This window comes from Balaenoptera ricei, chromosome 2 (assembly GCF_028023285.1).
Source record: "Balaenoptera ricei isolate mBalRic1 chromosome 2, mBalRic1.hap2, whole genome shotgun sequence".
Lineage (NCBI taxonomy): Eukaryota > Metazoa > Chordata > Mammalia > Artiodactyla > Balaenopteridae > Balaenoptera > Balaenoptera ricei.
In genome coordinates this window covers 162,961,348-162,981,092 of record NC_082640.1, presented here as the reverse complement: position 1 = coordinate 162,981,092, position 19,745 = coordinate 162,961,348, and the positions used below count along the sequence as shown (strand labels likewise).

Below are 19,745 nucleotides of genomic sequence, written 5' to 3'. Positions count from 1 at the left end.
TTAAAATAAAAAATATTCTAGATGCAGTTAAATGAAAACATTCCACAAGGGAAGCTAAAAACAAGGGTAAAGGCATGGAGAAATCAAAGCATTTAACATGTTTTAATTTAATCATCACAAGAATCTATTCTTATTTTATGGACAAGAAAGCTAAAGTTCACAGGTTAAGTAACATTTCCCAAGATGCCTAATGTCAGAGCTGGTATGTGGACACAGGTATGTGAAGAGCCAGAAGCCATGTCCTTTCTGTTCACAATACAATACTGTGTATCCCAAGTTGTGTCTACAGTCTTCTGGAAAGATTGTGTTCTTTAGAACTCATGTTGTGTTTTCTCATAGGCACATTACACATACATGTCTAGTTCACAGATCACCTCTTCTCCCCAGAAATCAAGCCCTGAAGCAGAATTTGGCTGAGCTACTCTCTTTTCTGTGGAAAACCATCTTGTTTTAGTAATGGTAAACAGATGATAATGATTGTCTCTGGGGAGGAGGATGGCATTCACCTCACTTCACTCTTCTCTGCATACTCCTTTGTGCCTCTAGAGTTTTGTACAGTATACATGTATTGTCTACTCTTAAAAAAAATAGTTGAAAGTCAACTGTACTCCAATAAAATTAAAGAAAATAAAACAACCTAATTTGTCTTGAACTGAGGAACACTATGTTCTTTCCCAAACCAAAATATTTCTTTATGGGCATTTTTGTTAATGTTTTAAATTTTATTATTTAAAATGATAAAAGATTTTCTTTATCCCATAATAAAGTTTTTTTTTCATTAAGAAAATAAATAGAATTAGAGTGAAAAATGCCTGATTTTATGAAAAACAAACTTGTTTGTTCTTGGCATGTGACGTATGGAGAAGGTTGTCCTCTAGCCCAGGGAATGCACTAGATTAGAGAAGGGATTCAGAAGTTAGAAATTTTTTGTCTATCATACATCTCACTTTCATGGGACATTAGAGGAGAGAGGCAGATGTGGTGGCATTAACATCAACACTGAGAGGGGAGCCAGTAAACACTGGGAATGGATGACGGAGACATGGGAAGGGGGAGAAAGCACCAAGAAACATGGGAAAGGAAAGGACCTCATCAGCTACTAGGAAGCCAAAACCAATCAGCATAGGGACTGAGGATCCTGAAACTGGGAGAACTGAGGATCCAGGCATTCTTCTCTCATCTCAACCATTCTGCACCCTTCCCAGCCCTGGTACCACAAGTTGGCCCTCTTTCTCGTCGCCCTGAAATGCCTACAAGTTCATTTCAATTAAGAAGGTATTTTTTGGATAACTAATAAGAACCTGCTGTATTAAAAAAAAAAAAGGTATTTTTTGGATATCTAATGCAAGCAAAGCCCTGCATTCAGAACTCGGTCCAGTAGGCGAAACTAATTTTCATCATTGAAAACAAATTAAATTTCTTTGATTCACTTTTTTCTACCCCTGTACATCCCAAATAGATTTTCTGGTAGGGTGCATCCACAATATGTTGATTTTTTACATCCCTTAGGTATGGCCTACTTACTATAGGTTATTAGCTTACTATGTACTTATTGTGTTGTACAGTATTACAATGACTTGTGTACAAACCAGTATCTTCCTGCTAGACTGAGGTGATGGTGGTTGTGACTGATGGGGGCTAAAGTTTTATTCACATATTCAAACTAGAAAGCCTTTATGTACAGGGACCTCTCATAGTGTCTAAACACTGTAGAGACCTAATAATTGACATGTAGAGATGGGGGTGGGGGGAGTGCTGACTGTGGTGTAGACAGCGTTCCTGCTGAGGGGATAGAAGTGTACGCAAAGGCATGAGGAATGTTTGGGAGAACCTGGAAAGTGAATGTATGAGAAATGTGTTTTGAATGTTTGGTAGGCAATGAGGAGTCCTGGGCATTTTTGAGCAGGGGAGTGACTGGAGAGTTTGCACAGCTGGTGCTGTCTCAAAGTGTGATGAACAAATGAGTGAACCGGTGGGGATGCACCTGAATTATTTTGTGAATGAGGACATTATCTTTGGAACTTTTTCATGTCTCCAGAGGGTAAATTGACTGTTCAAGTATTGGGGCTGCCTGTGTATACTTAACTTTGTGTAAAAGAATTGGAGGGGTCTTCCCTGGTGGCACAGTGGTTAAGAATCCACCTGCCAGATGAATGGGTAAAGATGTGGCACATATATACAATGGAATATTACTCAGCCATAAAAAGAAACGAAATTGAGTTATTTGTAGTGAGGTGGATAGACCAAGAGTCTGTCATACAGAGTGAAGTAAGTCAGAAAGAGAAAAACAAATACTGTATGCTAACACATACATATGGAATATATATAAAAATAAATGTACTGATGAACCTAGTTGCAGGGCAGGAATAAAGACGTAGACATAGAAAATGGACTTGAGGACATGGGGTGGGAGGGCGAAGCTGGGGTGCAGTGAGAGTAGCATCGACTTATACACACTACCGAATGTAAAATAGTTGGCTGGTGGAAAGCAGAAGCATAGCACAAGGAGATCGGCGTGGTGCCTTGCGATGACCTAGAGGTGTGGGATAGGGGGAATGGAAGGGAGGCTCAAGAGGGAGGGGATGTGTGTATGCACGTGGCTGATTCGCTTTGTTGTGCAACAAAGGCTAGCACAGTGTTGTGAAACAATTATACTCCAATAAAGATCTATTTTTAAAAAAAAAAGAAGAAGAAGAATCCGCCTGCCAATGCAGGGAACACGGGTTTAATCCCTGGTCTGGGAAGATCCTACATGCTGTGGAGCAACTAAGCCCGTGCGCCACAACTACTGAGCCTGCGCTCTAGAGCCCGCGGGCCACAACTGCTGAGCCTATGTGCCACAACTACTGAAGCCCACGTGCCTAGAGCCCATGCTCTGCAACGAAGAGTAGCCCCGCTCACCGCAACTAGAGAAAAGACAGCACGCAGTAACGAAGACCCAACACAGCCAAAAATAAATTACTTAAATAAAATAAATTTAAAAAAAAAAGAATTGGAACACATGGATTTTCTTCTTAAGTAGTTTCTAATTTTGTTGAGGGAACATAAACACTTCAAAATTATGGGCCTTTGCAAAGCACTATGCAGGTAAATAGTACTTGAATTGTATGCAGATGTAGAACAAAAAAGTAAACTGAGTAGCATAGAGTTAATCAGGAAATAATTCTTTTTAAAAAAAATAAATTAGTTTTAATTTTTGGCTGTGTTGGGTCTTTGTTGCTGCGTGCGGGCTTTCTCTAGTTGCGGCGAGTGGGAGCTACTCTCCTTTGCGGTGAGCGGGCTTCTCATTGCAGTGGCTTCTCTTGTTGTGCAGCACGGGCTCCAGGCTCACGGGCTTCAGTAGTTGTGGCACACGGGTTCAGTAGTTGTGGCTCTCGGGCTCTAGAGCACAGGCTCAGTAGTTGTGGTACACAGGCTTAGTTGCTCCGTGGCATGTGGGATCTTCCCGGACTAGGGCTCGAACCCTTGTCCCCTGCATTGGCAGGTAGATTCTTAACCACTGTGCCACCAGGGAAGTCCCCAGGAAATAATTCTTGAAAGAAGTAATAGGAGGAAATATGTAGGATGGAGGGGGACATTTGCCTCTAGAGTTTGTTTAGGGGAGGACTGTACTAGTTTATTCAAATTCATTTTAGTAGGATTTTCACAGTAGATAATATTAGCAGTTAAAACAGCTGAATTCTGCCATTTTCTTATAAAAATTCAGCTATTAGAAGGGAAAGAAGGCTCATTTAGCCTTATGGCAGATCGTGTTTGTTTTCTGATGCTGGTTTAGATGTAGTGAGAGGGATAGGCCAGTTTTAAAGTGTCACACTGGGAAGAGGTGAGGGGAAGTGCTTGCTTAGGATCATAAAATGCAAATATAATGTTGCTACTTTCTCATTTCTCTGAGTGAGTAGTGTTCATAACCACATCCTTATTTTCTCCCTCATTCCATTACAAAAGAGAGCCTGTTTAAACTATTTATGCAAGTTCTTCATATGTTGCTTTGGGTAGAAATGAACCACACAGTCATGCTAATAAAGATGAGTTAGCATAAATGTGTTCTATTTTATATAAATTGCTAAAATTATTGGAATTCTTTACTGCTTGATCTTCTGTTATTGGTGGTGTTTTGGATAAAAATGTTTTCTCTCAGTCTGGTTTCTTTTTTATGTGAGGTGAGGCTAGTAGTTCAGAAACGTGTATGTGATAGGTATAGTAAAAGCTTGAATTAATAAAAATGTTCTAATATCTAGATAGGAAATACCTAGAAATCTAAGGAGTAAATTGTGGTAGGTATTTACCACACACTTACTAAACTTTAACTGCCTCTACAGTTCATGATCATATATTCAGAAATGGGAGGGATAGGATACTGGGAAGGGATATTATATGTCTATATCCTGATGTATTTTAATTTTCAAGATACAAAAGAATTAAAATAGATTAATTCGAATTCCTGGAAGGATTTATTCTTGACCTCCTTCAAAAAGTACCTTACTGGGAGGGAGGGAGACGCAAGAGGGAAGAGATATGGGAACATATGTATATGTATAACTGATTCACTTTGTTATAAAGCAGAAACTAACACACCATTGTAAAGCAATTATACTCCAATAAAGATGTTTAAAAAAAAAAAAGTAGCTTACTAAGAATATTCTGTTAATTGTCACTTTAGCAGTATCTTTGGAAACAATGAGTATAGTTGCTTGATATATTAAGCTGTGGGATTATCAATTGATTTGTTTTTTTTAGTTCTGTGGGTTTAAAAAGAGCTCTGCTTTCCATAGTTTTGTGGGAAGTGTGGAGCCCAGGACAGCAGTCAAGCAGTCACCTATTTTTGGGCCGCACCGTGCCACTTGCAGGATCTTAGTTCCCCGACCAGGGGTCTAATCCATGCCCCTTGCAGTGGAAGCACAGAGTCCTATCCTAACCCCTGGACTGCCAGGGAATTCCCTACTTAATTTTTTTTAAATAGCTTTATTGAGATATAATTTATGTACCATAAAGTTCACCTGTTTAAAATGTAAAGTTGAATGGTTTTTATTACTGTTTACAGAAAGTGTACAGCCAACACTATAAGCTAATTTTATAACATTTTCATTATCTGAAGAAGAAACCCCATACCCATTAACAATCACCCCTTCCTCCCGCACCTCACGCTAGGCAACCACTAGCCTACTTTCTGTCTCTAGACATTTCATATAAATGGGATCATACAATGTGTGATCTTTTGTGTCTGGCTTCTGTCACTTGGAATGTTTCTGAGGTTCATCCATGTTGTGGTATGTTTCGATAATTCATTTTTTTATTGCTGAATCATATTCCATTGTATAGAGCAGTCATCTATTTCCTCTTGGGATTTCTCACTGAAAAGCTATATCCAAAATAAACCTTTTTAAAGAGTTTTATTGTACATTATTACTGTGTGTGTGAATGTGTGTGTGTGTTTCTGTGTGCTTCTGTGTGTGCTTGCACATACACACATGCTGGCTGTAGGCCGACCATAGGAAAGGGGTGGGAAGGCCAATAGTCCAGTGGTCTTAACGTGCTTTGAAGGCTGTAGAGAGTTATTTCAGATTGACTTAGTAGCAGCACAGAATGGGAGGCATTGTGGCTAGGGTTAGGAGCATAGACTGTGGAATTAAAAGACCTGGATCAGTTCCTGGCACTGCTTCTGGCCAGTTCTCTAGGTGGGAAAGCCATTTTGCCTTTCTGAAAATGGGAGTAATAGCTTCTGTAAGAGAGTTCAGGGATACTTAAGAGAAAATATATGTGAAGCACTTGGCAACACATATCATAAGTACTCAGTAATTGGGAACTCTTGTTTCTATTGATGTGATTATTCATCATCTTTATCCTCATCATAAAAGTATCTGGGCATGCATCTATGTTGGCCTGAATTGTCTTAACGAACATGGCCAATTTTTATAAAGTCAGCTTCGGAAAGTGGTAGCACCCAACCTTTTTCCCCTGTGATTTTTTTTTTTTTTGAAATTAGCTTTCAGAACTCATTTATGTGCAGAGGTTAATGTGGTGCCTAAATATGTAAATACCAGAATAATACTTGTGTTACTGAACCAGGTCTGTTTGCCCAAGATGCCGCAAGCCAAACACTGAGACTCGGGTTGGTTTACAGCCAAGAGTTTATTCACAAGGCAGCCAAGCGAGGAGGAGATGGAAGAACAAGTCTCAGGTCCACCTCTCTGAAGGCAAGGAGGTCAGGGTATTTATGGGGTAAGCAGGCGTGGTCTTAGGCATAGAGAAAGGTGATTAAAGGCAGAGAAAAGGTGAGGTAATCCTTGTTCTGCACAGGCACATGTGGGTTACATGCTTCTTCATATTCAAACTAGAGTCGCTTAACTTGATCTGAGGGTGGAGTCTTCTGGCCCTCTGATGTTAAAAGGCCATTTACTGAACATCTGTGCAGCCCCAGTTTTAGGGTCAGTGGTCCCAAGCAGCCCCCAGCCAGGTTACACTGGGCAGGAGCTGACTCCAAGTTCCTTTAAAACAACTGGGGCTGTGTGAATGCTGGGAAGGCCTGCAGTTATAAAAGAGGCAAAAAGAGAGAAAGAAAAAAACTAAGGCGAACTTAATCAATGAAAGCAGTTTACGAGCAAAGGGTTTTTAACAAGCTGTTCCCTTATCTGTTGTTCTGTAAGACAAGTTCAAGACTTTCTCTTAGTTATCAACTTCTGTTAACTCTTTGGGGCACAATTTCACTTGTCAGGATCATCCTATATTTTTCCAGAAGGTTCACAGTCCCATATCTACAATCAAAACTCTAAAATATCTGAAAACCAAAAGTTTTTTTTAACACATTTGATGGCAAAACCTGACCTGAACAGATGTGATGCTGTTTACAGCTCTTTTTTATCCCACTTGGTATGAACAATCATAACTTTCCTGCAGGTATATTAAAGTGTTGGGGTTTTGGGGTGCTGCAGATCCCACTGGTTATATATTAATAGATTACCCTGTGATCTTAAGGCCTGTATAGACACTAGAATAGGTGCCTATTTATTTTAAACAATATATAGGATGTTTTCTACAAGACTTACCTCAAATAGGCTTAAATAATAAAGGATATTTATTGGGTAATTAAGATGACCCCAGACTACTTTTGGTAAGGTCTTCACTGATCCCTAATTAACAAATCCATGAATTTCAATTTTACCTTTCAGGCCAGTAGTAGAAGTCACTTAACTTGTGAGTACCTCAAGCCCAACAATCCAAGGTGGTCTCAGCTAGGTTTTATTTCTGCTTATCATGGATATGTGCTGGTGTATGGGGTTTGTAAAGATCTTCAGGAGGTGTCCATGAGGAAGGTATCTGTAAGGCTGTTTGAACTTGACTCTGTCATTGCCACTCACCTACCAGTTAGGCTGTCTCTGGGCAAGCCTCCCTCTACAGTAGTTGTTATATTGTGTTGTAACTTTATCTGTGTGCCTCTCCACTACATTAAGAGATCCTTCAGTGTGTAGAAGTTGTGTCTTACTCATTTTTATCCCCAGTGCCTTGCTTAGTGCCTGGAAAGTACTGCTCAGTAAATGTTGGTTCAGTGCCTGAACAAATGAGTATTAGGTTGGCCCTGACTGAAGTCATTTCACAGTGACTAAACTGAGGAGGAAGAAGAGGGGGAGGGGGATGTGGAGCAGGACGGGGTGTGGGGTGTCATTGTTTGCAGAGAGAACTGTCCTGTTCCTTAATGTATCCCAAGTCTAGCAATGAATCAAACATATATTGAGTGTCCAATAAAAGATTTGGAAGAATGAATGAAAAGATAAGTCCTCTAGTTTACCCCTAGTCCTAAAATATTTAAAGTGTAAAGTGTATATGTTTTTAGAAACAGACGTTCTTATTGCCTAGAACTAGAACCTCAAATCGTGGTCCCCTTCCATCCCCTTTCTTGCTTCATCGCAAGGCTTCAGCGAGTTTGGTTAACATCGCTTCAGATCTCTACCGAACCTTCTAACTGCAGTCAAAGCTGCTACCCTGGCCACAAGTCCCTGTCTTCTACCATCTGTCTCACCTGCTTTTGGTCTCTAACATCCCTCACTGTGACAACTTCCTCACTGTGCAAGCCTGTTCCCTTCTCAGGGAATTAGTCGTTCTCTCCGTGTAAGGAGAGGCAGAGCTCCCTGATCTTGGCTGTCTCTCTATTCAGATCAGAGCCCATCCCTGCCCTCCTAACCTCAGACAGCTCTGTCACAGGTTACCCAAAGCTCACCTCATTCCGGTCTGCAGCCCTTTTCTCTTTGGGGTTTAGTAACCCTTCTGGTAGATAGGACCAGACTCTAAGTTTTTTCTGATATTTATATACTAAAAGCAAAAAATACTGCTTTTTGTTGCTAATAAAAATTTGTCCGTGATGGCGTATTTCTCTCAAGTATTTGAGTTAATACCTTTAATATTGATGTGCAGTTTTAGGAAGTTGTAAAGAAATGAGATCAAGAAGAGTTAGTACTGTTTACCCATTGAAAAGGACTGGAGACTGGTTTTTTGTTTTTTCCTTTGTGAAATAAATGCATGGTGAATAATAGTTAAAGGAAGGTCCTTAATTAGAATTTGGCTGTCTCTGTTCCAGTTTTAATTCATCCAGTATGTTGAAAGAAAAGACTATCAAACGGGGCATAGTATTTAAGTAATAAATTTCCAATTTTGACAGACACATTATTTATGGATATTTTCTCTTAAGGAAATGTAAATGTTAGAACCAATTGCAGGAGAGCTGGTATCAGCTACCACAAATTCCTGAGTACTTTGTGACTCTGCTTAGCTTTATTTAAGGAGATTTTTATCTACTGTGAGGCTTATTTAGTAGGCACTTTTAGAGTCCAATGTCATAGAAGGTTGTTAATTTTTAAGTTTTATGTAGAGCCTTCTTTAGCAATGAAAATCTTTTACAGAATAAGGACTAAACTTTTAATGTTTTTGACTAGCTTATTTAAAAGATGAATTTAGATTGGCACCAAGCCAGATCTGAGGACTAGAAGCTCAGTGATTTGCTGGCTAAAATAAAGCTGTAGTACAGTTTTCTTTTTGTTTGGTTTACTCTTTACCTTCAAGTAGACCTCATGTGGTCTGGTCACTGTGTTCTGAGCAGAACATTATGCATTAATTAAAGCTCCACTGTGACTTAATTTTTACAGACTTAAATTTTAGCATAACTTAATTTCAGAGAGGAAAGGAGAGCTTTAAATCCCTGATCATGAAAATTCATTTTGAGATTTTTTTTTTTTAATTATTTTTTGGCTGCACTGGGTCTTCGTTGCTGCGCACGGTCTTTCTCTAGTTGAGGCAAGTGGGGGCTACTCTTCCTTGCGGTGCGCGGGCTTCTCATTGTGGTGGCTTCTCTTGTTGCGGAGCATGGGCTCCAGGTGTGCGAGCTTCAGTAGTTGTGGTTCATGGGCTCTAGAGCGCAGGCTCAGTAGTTGTGGCGCACGGGCTTAGTTGCTCCGCGGTATGTGGGATCATCCCGGACCAGGGATCGAACCCGTGTCCCCTGCATTGGCAGGCGGATTCTTAACCACTGCACCACCAGGGAAGTCCCATTTTGAGATTTTTTAAAAACGCCCATCCAAGGAAAGAAACCTCAAGTAGGTGTCTTTCTATAACCTACCTTTTAGTGTTTCTTGTTTATAATTTTTCTTTGGATTTCAGTTTGATCCTTGAAAATATGCAGAGGATGAAATCTTAATTTTGGAATTATTTTTCTTGGTTGAAACTGGAATTACAGGGGTTTTTATGGCATTTCCCCTAATATATTACTGGTGGGGGCGGGGCAGAAGAGCCATGTTTTTAAGGTTTTTAGGAAGGAGAACCATTTAATGACAGAATTGTACAAACCAGGTTTTATTTTTATGAGGCCTGCTTTACTAAGTTAAATTCTTTGGCTCTACTTTCGAGCAGTCAGATAGTTACTTGCAACCATTTCTTATAGCTGAATGGTCAAAGCTAAGTGACTTTTACCTGATTGAGTTGTTTTAAAATAACATAAGGAATTGATGCCTTTCCAAATGTTTTCCATATCAGTTAATTCTGTATAATTGACGTCTTAGTCTAAAGTGCTCTTGCATTACGAAAAGGGAGGTTGTAAAACTTTTCAAAGGAACTCAGTTTAATTTATAGTATTTTCACCATTTTTTGGCAGGACTTTGTGTCATTGTATCAGGATTTCGAAAACTTCTATACAAGGAACCTCTACATGAGGATTAGAGACAACTGGAATCGGCCCATCTGCAGTGTGCCTGGGGCCAGGGTGGACATCATGGAGAGACAGTCTCATGATTACAACTGGTCGTTCAAGTGAGTCTCGGTTGGGAAATTGTTTCTTGACAACAAAAAAAGAATTTCTTCACTTCAGAAGATATTGTATTGCAATTTGAATATTCTGTCGAAATAGGAGTGGAAGCTGAGAGTACAATACAGTATGATTAGTTTCCTTGCATATTGTTCATTGTTACTGAGATTTTTTTTTTAAAATAAATTTATGTATTTATTTAATTTTGGCTGCGTTGGGTCTTCGTTGTTGCACGCGGGCTTTCTCTGGTTGCGGTGAGCGGGGGCTACTCTTCGTTGCAGTGCGCAGGCTTCTCACTGTGGTGGCTTCTCTTGTTGCTGAGCATGGGTTCTAGGTGGCTTCAGTAGTTGTGGCGCGAGGGCTCAGTAATTGTGGCTCACGGGCTCTAGAGTGCAGGCTCAGTAGTTGTGGTGCACGGGCTTAGTTGCTCCGCGTCATGTGGGATCTTCCCGGACCAGGGCTTGAACCCGTGTCCCCTGCATTGGCAGGCGGATTCTTAACCACTGTGCCACCAGGGAGGCCCTGAGATTTTTTAAATGCATTTTGCTACTACATTTGTCACTGTGTTGGATTATAGTTGAAAACAAAATTTGACTTATTAAAAAAACTCACACAAAGAAAAACCATCCTTTCTGTTATGCCATTTACCAGAGTCAGTTATCTGAATTTATTTATGGATATTTTGATTTCTCAAATGATTCAAGGAGTGTTTTTACTTAAATGGATTGAATTGTTTAGAAAACTTTTTCTATTCGTAAGATTTTATTTTGTTTATATTGTACAGGCATTACATGGTTGTATGGTCATTATTTTTAAAAAAAGACAAATAATACAAATAAACTGAAGGTCCCCTATGACAGCTAACCACTATCCTTTTGCAAGTCCACTTCCCCACAAATCCTCACTTCCCAGAGGTGACCATTGTTATCAGTTTATTGTATATTATTCCTCCATATGTTTTCTATGGCATGTATATATATATATATAGTGTATTACTGGGGTTGCACACAGGTAGTTTTTGATTTACAAAAACAGGATCATACTATAGAAATTATTTTATATCTCGCTTTTTTTACTTGCTAACATACTGGTAACAACATCCTTCTTGTGTATGTTCACAGCAAGCTCACTATGTGTAGTGGCTGCTTAGTGTTCTACAGTACAGATACATATAATGTAGAGTAGATGGGGCTACGTCATCCTGTGTTAAAAACCCCCAAAACCTCAGCGTTAAGACAGAAGAGTTTATTTCTTGTCCCTACTTCATGTCCATCTTAGATAGGTGGGGCCTCTGAACCATGTTGTCCTCACTTGGGGTCCCAGGCTGACTGAGCTTCCACCATGTGGAAAGTCACGGGTCTGTGTGCCTGGGAAAGGGACACAGTAGATAAATTGTGTAGTGACTCTTAAAGGATCCTTAAGTGTATATCCTTTTATATGTGTGTAGGAATTGCTGAGTCAAAGATATGTATATCTTTTAATAGAGAAGTACTGTCAAACTGCCCTCCAAAGAAAGGTACTGACTGATGTTCTTATCTACAGCATATGAGAGTGTCCTGGTCAACACTGGATGTAGTCAGTTTTTATTTTTATTTATTTATTTTAAAAAATTAAAAAAAAATTTTTTTTGGCTTTGCCTCATGGCTTGCAGGATCTTAGTTCCCTGACCAGGGATTGAACCAGGGCCACAGAAGTGAAAGCGCCGAGTTCTAACCATTGGACTGCCAGGGAATTCCCATGATATGGTCAGTTTTTAAGCATCCCTATTGATAAGTAAAAACTGGTGGTTTGTTTTAACTTCCGTCTTCCTAATTGGTAGTGAGTTTGAGTTGCTTTTCATCTAGACCATATTCTCTCTACTTCCTATAGATGGTGCTTCCTTTTGTATTATCAATAAGTTTATCATCACATATATTTGATTTGCTTTTGAGTTTCATGAACTTTTTTGCTATTGAAATACAGGTACACAGGGAATGTAATTAAAGATGTTATAAACATGGGTTCCTACAACTATCTTGGGTTTGCACGGAATACTGGACCATGTCAAGAGGCAGCTGCCAAAGTCCTGGAGGAATATGGAGTTGGAGTGTGCAGCACTCGGCAGGAAATTGGTAAGTGTAGGCTCTGTTTGGCCAGCTGATGTTCTTATTCTTAACTTTTTTACTCAGGAGGGAATAATACTGAGATAGAGCTAGAATACTGTATAGAGCATCCAAATACATACTTTGCCGTGTAATTTAGATCAGGTCAAGAATGCTTTATTTTTCTGAAGTGATGGATGATTTTAATGCTCTCAGTGTGTTTTGAGATATATTTTATCTTTTCTTTTTTTTAAACATCTTTATTGAAGTATAATTGCCTTACAATGGTGTGTTAGCTTCTACTTTATAACAAAGTGAATCAGTTATACATATACAATATGTTCCCATATCTCTTCCCTCTTGCATCTCCCTCCCTCCCTATCTTTTCCATTATGTTATACTTACAGAATATCTGTAGAAAAGTTCCATTAAGTATTTGTTTCATTTATAACTTTAATGTTGACTTTATTGGCTTTTGCAAATGATAGTGGTTGAGAGTACTACTTACTAGTACTGAGCTCTTGGGCATATGAGCGTTAATCTGCTTCCATCCTGGTAAACTGGGGCTAATAATAATTCCTACACTATAGAGGTGTTTCAAGAATTAAATAAGCTAATTCCTGTAAAGTGCTTGTAACATGGTAAACCCTCAATAAACATTAACTCTTTTATTATTATTACAAGTCTATAAAATATAAAAGTGAACAGATTTCTACAAAGAGATTTAATTTATTTAAGTTCAAAGGAGGATTCCTAATTTTTCCATTTTGTTCAAGAGAACTGATAACCATAAAAGTTATAAGGCAACTTTCTGGATATTTACTACTGTGAATCACCCCAAAACTTAGTAGATTAAAACAGCAATTCATTATTATTTCACATGGGTCTATCCCCAGTGATGTGGTTAAGGGAGCATTGTGCAGTGACGACATAGAGTAATCATACCTTACATCTTTTTTTAAAGGATATTTTTTGAAATTTATTTATTTATTTATTTATTTATTTATGGCCACGTTGGGTCCTCGTTGCTATGTGCGAGCTTGCTTTAGTTGTGGTGAGCGGGGGCTACTCTTCGCTGCGGTGTGTGGGCTTCTCACTGCAGTGGCTTCTCATGGCGGAGCACAGGCTCTAGGTGCATGGGCTTCAGTAGTTGTGGCGCATGGGCTCAGTAGTTGTGGCTCACAGGCTCTAGAGCGCAGGCTCAGTAGTTGTGGCGCACGGGCTTAGTTGCTCCGCAGCATGTGGGATCTTCCCGGGCCAGGGCTTGAACCCGTGTCCCCTGCATTGGCAGGCGGGTTCTTAACCACTGCGCCACCAGGGAAGCCCACCTTACGTCTTTACGGCGCTTTATATTGTATAAATTTCTTGAACATCTTATCCCTTCTGATCTTTACAACAATGTCATGGGGTAGATATAGCAAATATTATTATTGGTATTTAACAGATAAGAAACAGGCCCAGAGAGGATAAATGACTTGCTTAAGCTATAAGGACACGTAGTATCCAAGTTCAGCAGTCTTTCTCTGCTGTCTTTTCTCTCTGCGTGTAGCCATTATCATTAATCAGTGTTGTTCGGTCCTTAGGGATTTGAGCACTTGATGTAAAATCTGAGCATTTGATGTAAAATCATAATAAAAAGTGAGGGAAGGTGTTTTTTAACTTGGCTTTTGCTACATAACAGATCATTCCAAAACTTAGTGGCTTAAAACAGAAACATGTATTCATTTGCTTGTGATTCTGTAATTTGGAAAGGACTTGACATTTTATCTTGGCTCCATGTGGAGTTGGGTGGAGCATTATGACTGACGAGATAGAGTATCCAAGATAGTGTCACTTACATGTCTGGCACCTCAGCTGAGTGGTGAGCCCTGCCCCTTCCTTCCATAGTCCCTCATACTCCAGAGCCCCTCCCTGTCCACATGATCTGTCTTTACAACAGGCTAGTTAGACTATTTTACATGGCAGCTGACTTCAAATGTATAAAAGCAGATGCTGCCAGGCCCCTTAAGGCATAGACTTGGAACCAGCATGTGTGAACAGGAATGGGAGAAATTGTTGGCAACCCTTTTTATAGAAATGCCACCACAGGTGCTGCATCTGATTTTATTCAACTATTGTATTCTTTATGAGCCTTTACTCTTCATAATACTGACTCCTTCATAGACCTTAGTCTGAAAAGGTTATAACACATAGACTATGATTTCTTTTTATAAAGTAATGAGTAATTCTTAAATTTGGGGTTTGGTGGTATTGACTTCATTAACTTCACACAGGAAACCTGGACAAGCATGAAGAACTAGAGAAGCTTGTGGCAAGTTTCTTGGGAGTGGAAGCTGCTATGACATATGGCATGGGATTTGCAACAAACTCAATGAACATTCCTGCTCTTGTTAGCAAAGTAAGATTTAGTCTGTCATTTATGAAAACTCCCTCGTATATATCTTCTTTTGTTTTGTAAGGCATTCAGGCAAGCCAGAAGCTATTGTAAACTTTAAACATAGTTTACCCAAAGATACTGCTATCATAAAATTTTATATAATTTGTGTATAAGTGTATCCCATGGAGACTGTTATCAGTTGAAGCTTTTTCTCTGAAACCCATGATCTTTTCTCCTTCCATTAGATGACTCTTGCCTTCTTCGTTTCATACAGTTTTAAAGGGATTCTCATAAATAAATTCTCATAAAAGATTAAAATTATGGAAGAAAGGATGTTTAGTTTGGAAATTATTTATCAGGTGGTTTTCTGTAATAGAAAAATATGAAAATATATAGGTCCCTAATACTTGTTCTTACTGTAATGCATGTTGTTCAGAGATATATGGGCCAATTATGTGTATATATGTATATAATATATATATGTATAATATAGGTAATAATATAGGTTAAAAGTAATAATATAGGTAAATAATAAGTTAAAAGTAATATATATATATGTATTTTATTTTCTGTGGGTAGAGTTTGTGAGGGGACAGTAGAAGAGATAAAAGATAAGAGACCTTGTAAATCACATTTTAACAGATTGGCACTATCAACTTGAAAGGGCCCTCAAGGGCTGGCCCTACACATCTCATTTTAACATTGATATCTAGGCATGGTATATTGAAAAATCAGTGTATTAATGAGCAGAAGACCTGAGATTTTTTTGGTTGGTTATATGGTCAGATTTAGCTGTGTGACCATGAGCATGTCACAACCTTTCTGAGCCTCAAATTTTCCTTTGTGAAATGAGGTACTTGGACTAGGTTAACATACATATATGGTTCCTCAAGGAATAGATGGGACAAATAGAAAACAAAAAGCAAGAGAAGAGATTTAAACACAACTATATTGATATCATATTAAATATGAATGGTTTATATATTCCAATTAGAAGACAGAGATTGTCAGACTAGATAAAATTAAATAGGCTTCCACCAGAGACCTACTTTAAAGACACAGGGAATTCCCTGGTCCGGTGATTAGGACTCAGTGCTTTCACTGCTGTGAGCCCAGGTTCAGTCCCTATTTGGGTAACTAAGATCCTGCAAGCTACACGGCATGGCCAAAATTAAAAAAAAAAAAAAAAGACACAGGTTAAAAGTAAAAGGATGGAAAAAGTTATAGCATGTAAACAGTAATAATGATTTATATAATATTTTATTATAATATAAACTAATATTATAGATAATATCAATACCATATATAATATTAATATAATAATATAAACAAAGATTTCAGAGCAAATTGATAACTTTGCCATTGTGCAGGCTTTCCTTAATAAGATATAATTATTAATGATTTTAGCATTTTGTAGTTTGTCTAACTAAATCTTTGCCCCCAGCTTCTTACCTTCCTTTGCTTGTGGTTTTGCAGGGTTGCCTGATTCTGAGTGATGAACTGAACCATGCATCACTGGTTCTAGGAGCCAGACTCTCAGGAGCAACCATTCGAGTCTTCAAACACAACAGTGAGTTTGTTACGGAATTTACTGCTGGCTTTAGTGTTTAATATTCTTTGGGTTAGTGGCAGTGGTAACATTAGTTACATTAATAGGAAATATAAGTGAAGCTGAAGTAGCAACATTTAAAATGTCTTTCTGGTCCAGTCTTTTAAAAGTTATTATCTTTCTCATTGGAATAAAAATAAAGGTTGAAGGAAGCCTTTTGGTACAAAGTAAAAACATTGTTCTTTTTTTTGACTCTGAACTTTTTCATCTTCCTTGTTTACAAGTCAGTTATTTAGTATGCATTTGCTAGATGCCTGTGGTATGTCTTGCCATAACATTAGGGGTATTAAGGTGAATAAAGCAAGCTCCCTGATCTCAAGGTTATCTCTGACTGGTTGCTAAAGAGACTATAGACAAACCAGTAGTTAGAATACAACAGATGAATACTGAAATGCAGATATGAACAGGTGATGTAAAAGCACGGAGAAGAGTGGCACTAAGCCAGACCTTTCTCCCTAAATGGAAATATCTTTGTGCATTATTAAAATAATCACAATAAAAATGCATAACTTTCCAAGTTAAAACCCTCATGTAGAGAGGAAAGTTTACCAAACTGTTCAATATCATCATTTACCAAACTGTGTACATGTATAGATAAAAGTCTAAAAGAATATACACCCAAATGTTAGGTCTGTGCCTCTGGTTGGAAGGTTTATGGATGGTAATAACTTTCTTCCTTTTGTCTTTGTTTTGTCTAAAATGTTTTACAGTGAGAATGATATATACAGTATTTTGTTTTATGTAAATGGGATTTATTAAACACTGTTGTGTGACTTGCTGTTTTCTTGCAACACATCGGAAACTGGCAGTACGTGTGACTGTCCTCCTCCCGTAATGCCAGGGTGGCAGGCAGTGCCCTTATTCAGTCCATCCCTCAGTTTGAACATCCAGGTTGTTTCTGAATTTTTCTGCTAGAAACAGTACTACTTAATGTTCACATTTTTGCTCACTGGTCTGATTAGTACCTTAGGATAAATTCCCAGCAGTCTTTAGAATGCATGGTTAAAATGGTATAAATTTGCTATGCTTTTCCAGATTGCCTCCAAATATGGTACAAATTTTTACACAACAACTCAACTCAAAAATAGTGACTGTTTCTACTCACAGGCCAACATAGACCATTATGCATCATTTAAAATCTTTTCTAATCTAATAAGTCCAATAACATATTAATTTCTATTGCTTTAATTATTAAGTGTTGAGCAACTTTTTATACAGAGTTTTTGTCTTTGTATTTCTTTGTAAATTGGCCATTTTCAAACTGTTTCTCTCTTTACTGATTATAAGAGGCCTTTATGTTGCAATATTTTTTATTTTTAGCTTTGTTTTTAGTGTCTTGCTGTGCAGACTTATTAAAATGTTTATGTTGTCACATTTATTGTCTTAAGACTTTTGTTTGGATTTTGTGTAATGGCCTTCCCCATTTTTATCTAAATGTTTAATTTACATGGGATTTGGAGAGTATACTATGAGAGAGGTATTGAATTTTTTTTTCCTGAGTAGATAATATGGTCAAGCATTCCATAGATATTTCCTTTCATCTAAAATTTTGAATCAGTGTTTATTTTTCCCTTCCCTTCTGTATATAAACAGAGGAAACTGAAACAATGAGTCCATTTTTACTTGTCTCCTGCTGTTTGCCACACGCCCTCTGCAGCAAGACTAGTGGCTTCAGATGAGACTTTTTACTTTGTGGGAGCATCTCCTATCTCTAGATTAGATAGCAGATAGATTGTTTTGTTATGAATAACCAAAGGTGTAAACACAGTCACAGCTTTTGGCCATTTTGTGTTTGTAGTATGTGTTTTTATTATCTTATTTCTCTTTTCTACCAATTTGCTCTCTTCTTTTATGAAGAGAGCAAATTCTTGTAAGTTTGTAACCCCTTCCTTCAGTGATGAGCAGTAAAGAATATAAAATCAGATTTATGATGGGATGCCTCCCACCCCTGATAAACACACCCTAGACTTAATGTTGCATAGATTTTTGGGCGGGGGGTTCATAGGGGCATTGTTTCAGGGCAGATATTTTAAGTATGAAGTCTGTAGTGGTGGTAACAGTGGTCTTCAAAGCATTTATCTTTTTTTTTTTTTTTTTTATTTATGGCTGTGTTGGGTCTTCGTTTCTGTGCAAGGGCTTTCTCTAGTTGCGGCAAGTGGGGGCCACTCTTCATCGCAGCGCGCGGGCCTCTCACTATCGCGGCCTCTCCCGTTGCGGAGCACAGGCTCCAGACGCGCAGGCTCAGCAATTGTGGCTCACGGGCCTAGTTGCTCCGCGGCATGTGGGATCCTCCCAGACCAGGGCTCGAACCCGTGTCCCCTGCACTGGCAGGTGGATTCTCAACCACTGCACCACCAGGGAAGCCCTAACGCATTTATCTTTAACAGGAAAATTATGCTCCTCATTAATAGTGGTACTAACCAAATGTTTCCTGGGCCTGTTAACCACCTTAATGACCAACAGAGCCAGAAGAACTTGGTTGGGGACAGGCAGCTGGTCAAGTCAGACATGGAACAATCTCAACTGATGGCCAGGCTTGCTAACACATAGATTCATGCATGCCCAGACTGGTGTATTTTCAACCCACTACCAAGATAAAGATATTTAGCAGGCTTTTATTGAATATATCCTAGGTGAAAGGAAATGGGGTGTACACTTTGAAGTTTTTCTCTCATATTTTGCTTCTTAGGAGGTGTATGTATTTGTAGTAGTTCATTCACACTTTCTTACTCAGCCTTCTTTATGCATTTATTTCTGAATGACTCACTAGGATTAAAGATACAGTTGATTCTATAAATACAAACAAAGCTAACTGAATGGCAAGGTATTTCACATGAAACACTGGTCATTTCATAAGCATGCTAACCAACTGAATCAACTGTGCCACACTCATTTAGTCGAGTTTCTGTGGTTTTGAACACTTGTTACATTCTAGATGAGATTTTAATTCAAGCCAGCAGTAGCTTACCCATTTGGCCCTGTCTTTTTCTGCCCAGTTCTAATTATGTTAATGTCCTTTGCTATCTGAGACACACTTCCTGAATAAGAAATGTATATTTGCATTTTAGGGATGAAGTTAGCAAAGAGGAAGATACTTTGTGCTGAAATTATTTTTTGTGTGCCATAGATATGCAAAGCCTAGAGAAGTTGTTGAAAGATGCCATTGTTTATGGTCAACCTCGGACACGAAGGCCCTGGAAGAAAATTCTAATCCTTGTGGAGGGAATATATAGGTAATCCTGCTTTATTATTCTTATGTCTGATTTTCCCTATGGAGTCATAGAAGTTTTAAGCTGAAGGGGACACTAATCTAGACCCCTCTGGAAACTAAGGAGACAGGGTTTCTGACTTGTTAAAATACCTGGCTCTTCTTTATTCTTTCCATCATGCTGT

General features: G+C 38.6%; 1 protein-coding gene across 1 annotated transcript in view; it reads left to right on the top strand.

The window, feature by feature from the left end:
• The window catches only part of SPTLC2 (serine palmitoyltransferase long chain base subunit 2), a 120,507-nt gene that overhangs the window by 25,678 nt on the left and 75,084 nt on the right, over nucleotides 1-19,745 (top strand). The window contains exons 3-7 of the mRNA XM_059914753.1: nucleotides 10,136-10,290; nucleotides 12,248-12,396; nucleotides 14,640-14,764; nucleotides 16,220-16,313; nucleotides 19,480-19,585. Coding sequence (XP_059770736.1) covers nucleotides 10,136-10,290; nucleotides 12,248-12,396; nucleotides 14,640-14,764; nucleotides 16,220-16,313; nucleotides 19,480-19,585 — 629 coding nt within the window. The remainder of the gene's footprint in view (nucleotides 1-10,135; nucleotides 10,291-12,247; nucleotides 12,397-14,639; nucleotides 14,765-16,219; nucleotides 16,314-19,479; nucleotides 19,586-19,745) is intronic.